The sequence below is a fragment of the Etheostoma cragini genome, unplaced genomic scaffold (assembly GCF_013103735.1).
Source record: "Etheostoma cragini isolate CJK2018 unplaced genomic scaffold, CSU_Ecrag_1.0 ScbMSFa_1523, whole genome shotgun sequence".
Classification (NCBI taxonomy): Eukaryota; Metazoa; Chordata; class Actinopteri; order Perciformes; family Percidae; genus Etheostoma; species Etheostoma cragini.
In genome coordinates, this window is record NW_023265587.1 from 228,804 (window position 1) to 230,904 (window position 2,101).

General features: G+C 47.2%; 1 protein-coding gene across 1 annotated transcript in view; it reads right to left on the minus strand.

The window, feature by feature from the left end:
- mkln1 (muskelin 1, intracellular mediator containing kelch motifs) overlaps positions 1 to 2,101 on the minus strand; it is a 39,294-nt gene that overhangs the window by 8,719 nt on the left and 28,474 nt on the right. Inside the window, exon 7 of the mRNA XM_034865353.1 lies at positions 1,461 to 1,616. Within this exon, the coding sequence (XP_034721244.1) occupies positions 1,461 to 1,616 (156 nt within the window). The remainder of the gene's footprint in view (positions 1 to 1,460; positions 1,617 to 2,101) is intronic.

Below are 2,101 nucleotides of genomic sequence, written 5' to 3' on the forward strand. Positions count from 1 at the left end.
GCTAGGCCCTGTTACGTCCCGCTAAGCCCTGTTACGTCCTGCTATGCCCTGTTACGTCCTGCTAAGCCCTGTTACGTCATGCTACATCCTGCTAGGCCCTGTTACGTCCTGCTAAGCGCTGTTTCGTCATGCTACATCCTGCTAGGCCCTGTTACGTCCTGCTATGCCCTGTTACGTCCTACTATGCCCTGTTTCGTCCTGCTACATCCTGCTATGTCCTGTTACGTCCTGCTAAGCCCTGTTTCGTCATGCTACATCCTGCTAGGCCCTGTTACGTCCTGCTAAGCGCTGTTTCGTCCTGCTACATCCTGCTATGTCCTGTTACGTCCTGCTACGTCCTGCTACGCCCTGCTACGTCCTGCTATCCCCTTTTTCGTACTGCTACGTCCTGCTATGCCCTGTTACGTCCTGCTATCCCCTTTTTCGTACTGCTACGTCCTGATATGCCCTGTTACGTTCTGCTATCCCCTTTTTCGTACTGCTACGTCCTGCTGTGCCCTGCAGGCAAAATTACAAATCCCACCAGTGGTCGATTGGTTAGGGTTAGGCATTTGACCTTGAGTGGTTAAGGTTAGGATAGCTGATTGGTAAGTGGATAGGACCTTAACAAATCAGATCACGTTACCTTGGACACCTGGCCAATAGCGGCTATAGAAGGGCGGGTCTTGGCATGACCACGGTGGGGGCAAAGAATATTGCACACTGCTACACCCAGCAGTGCCCTGCTACGCCATCAACTACTACAACCACTATTTCTAGTCATAGTTCCATTATCTTTATTATGACTATTATTGCCACTGTTCATCACACCAACAACCGGCACCAAGTTTTCCTCAGCACTCAAGGTCTCTGCCTTAAAAGGAAGTTTTTCCTTGTCTCCCTAAATTCTTGATCTTGGGGAAATTCTTGGAATTGTAGGGTCTTTGTAAATTCTAGAGAGGGGTCTGGACCTACTCTATCTGTAAAATGTCTAGACATAACTCTTGTTATGATTTGATACTATAAATAAGATTTAACTGAAGTGGTAAAAACATGGGGACGTCAGTGAGGGAAGGGAAGTCAGAAAGGGAAGTTTGGGGTCCTCTACTGGAGCTGCTGCCCCCGCGACCCGATACCGGATAAGCTGATGAAGATGGATGGATGGATGGATGGACGTCCCAAATTGTTCCAGAGCAATGTGTCACTGGATAATTTTGTCCTAAAGAAGAAATATTCCTCAAATGTACCTACACTCAATTGATTTGATGCTTGAAAGGAGTTCACAAAAGTAGTGATGAAATTTTGTAACATCGCTTTTTGAGTAGGAGTGTTGTTAAATATTGCTTGGACTTGCCGGAGCATCTTTTGTCCTCAGAGGGTTAATGAATAGTTTAAAAAAATGTGACTGAAAGAGAAAACTGCGTCGTGACTTTGGTGGTAAAATTTGGGATTTGTACAGCTCTACATGTGAGCCCACTCACTTCTTTCTCGGTGTCTCTGGAGATGCAGGCCCACTGGTTTTCCTGAACACTGTAGGCCCAGAAGTCAGCAAGGTCCTGCGTGCCGTCCCAGCCCCCAAACAGGTAAACGGTCTCTGCGGGAGGACAGACGTGTAGACCAACATTAAACCTCCTCGTCTGTCATTTGCATTCTGCTTTGGAAAGCAAAGCAGCGCTGGCAGCCGGATTAAAGGGCAACTACGGACACTAGACACTAGACCTAGACCAAGACCCACAGCTGTTTCCCCCAACATTATGGAAAGGATTTCTAAGGAGGTCGAACTTTCTGTTAAAGATTAAGATCCTTTTTTACAACATAAAAGTCCGCAAAATGGCGTTTGCTAAACCCACCAGACTCCATGTAAATAATCAGGGATTTAGCATCGTAAAATACGGCTTTCTAACACCTCTCTGAGCTTGTCTGGAGCGACTATTGGCTCCGTTTTTGTCAGTATTTTCTTTCTTTCATTCCACTTTCGGGTCTGTCAGTCACAGTGAAAACCGGGGACATTTCCTGGGACAGATCCAGCCGGGGACAGGTCACCAAAACCGGGGACTGGTCTGGTCCCCCTACTCTCTGACACAAGTTACACACACACACACACACACACACACACACACAC